Source organism: Sphaeroforma arctica (genome assembly GCF_001186125.1).
Source record: "Sphaeroforma arctica JP610 unplaced genomic scaffold supercont1.7546, whole genome shotgun sequence".
Lineage (NCBI taxonomy): Eukaryota > Ichthyosporea > Ichthyophonida > Sphaeroforma > Sphaeroforma arctica.
This window is the reverse complement of record NW_014033012.1, coordinates 1-1,403: the sequence shown is the minus strand read 5'-3', so window position 1 is coordinate 1,403 and position 1,403 is coordinate 1. Positions and strand designations below refer to the sequence as shown.

Here is a 1,403-nt window from a genome sequence, read left to right as displayed (position 1 = left end):
TAACAAGTACCGTAAGACTCATCTAACTGATGTAGTATCAGACACCCCTCCTACACACACACACACACACAAGGTAACAAGTACCGTAGACACATCCGTACAAGCCCCCACCCCCACATACTCTGCTCGTTGCGCCGTTCGCTGCCAGGGCGTCTGCCGTACTTCTGTGAATCGTCTAGTGCGTGTGGATTAAAGTTGACCAGTTTCTCCGAGTCTTTCATCATCAGGATTGCTTTCCTGACATACGGCCGTGACAGCCCAAAAAAATAGGGCCCAGAGGTGGTGACTTTGGAGTTGATTTCGCCCGTACGCGCCTGTGGGTGGTATAGTTGTTCCGAGTGTAGGTGAGTAGTTTAGATAACAAGCACCCAATGCATGCATGAGTGGTGGGTGTTGGTATGTTTGTGGGCTGTGTGGTGTATAGCTGCTGTCGTAAATAGTGGTCACATGTCGTATATTGTCTGACCTACTTGAGCACCATGCTGGCAAATCAGTGTGTCGTATTGTCGTATAAATTTCTGACATGACGTACATTGCACAAACATTCGATTACTATCATACGCTGGCCAACCGATGTGTCGTATTGTCGTATATAGTGCCCACATGTACATTGCCTATCCCATTCTATCACTATCAGTTGTGTCTGTCGTGTATAGTACTCACATGCCGTACATTTCATTCACTTCTTAAGGTGTTGTGCTGGCCAATCACTGAGTCATATTGATGGTGTGCAGGAATCCATCGCATTCACACACAACGCATGTTATGGGACTACGCGCTACGTCAGAACATGAGTCATCGTTCAGGCATACTGTACAAGTACCTACGATTGAGGGATAGAAATACACATGGACACTGTAAAACACTATATAAAACATACTATGAAACCAACATACATGCATATCTATCAATACTATGACAACAATATGAAACATGCTATGAAGCCATCATACATGCATATCTATGAAAATAATGTATACCAATGACTAAGTAATAACTAAAAGCACAAACCGATGCTTCGGCACTATCTCGTTGCGATGGCAACTGTATTTAGGTATTTGAGTCGTGTCTTGTTGTGTGCGTGCATATATTCTTGATGCTATAGCTATTTGAGTCATATGTTGTTGTGTGAGTGCATATATTCTTGATCCTATCGTTATTTGAGTCATACTTACATATATTCTTGCTCCTATAGTTATGTGAGCCATATGTTGTTGTGTGCGTACGTACCTTCTTGATTTTGTGCATCAGGATAACACTCGCCGATGTTGACGATGGGGCGATAATGGGATTGTCCGGATCATCGGCTGCGCGCACTTCAAACTGATTCAAATACAAACGCAGGCATATTCTCAGATTAAGCATGTCATGGTAATACAAGCGCAGGCATATTCTCAGATTAT

The 1,403-nt window shown here is 43.2% G+C and overlaps 1 protein-coding gene across 1 annotated transcript; it reads right to left on the bottom strand.

Moving 5' to 3' along the window:
* Positions 1–121: 121 nt before the first annotated feature.
* Positions 122–314, bottom strand: SARC_16191 (hypothetical protein; the record flags this gene model as incomplete). Its single annotated transcript, XM_014289699.1, has 1 exon — positions 122–314. A coding segment is annotated over one exon (193 nt), but the record flags the coding sequence as incomplete, so codon positions are not given.
* Positions 315–1,403: the final 1,089 nt, after the last annotated feature.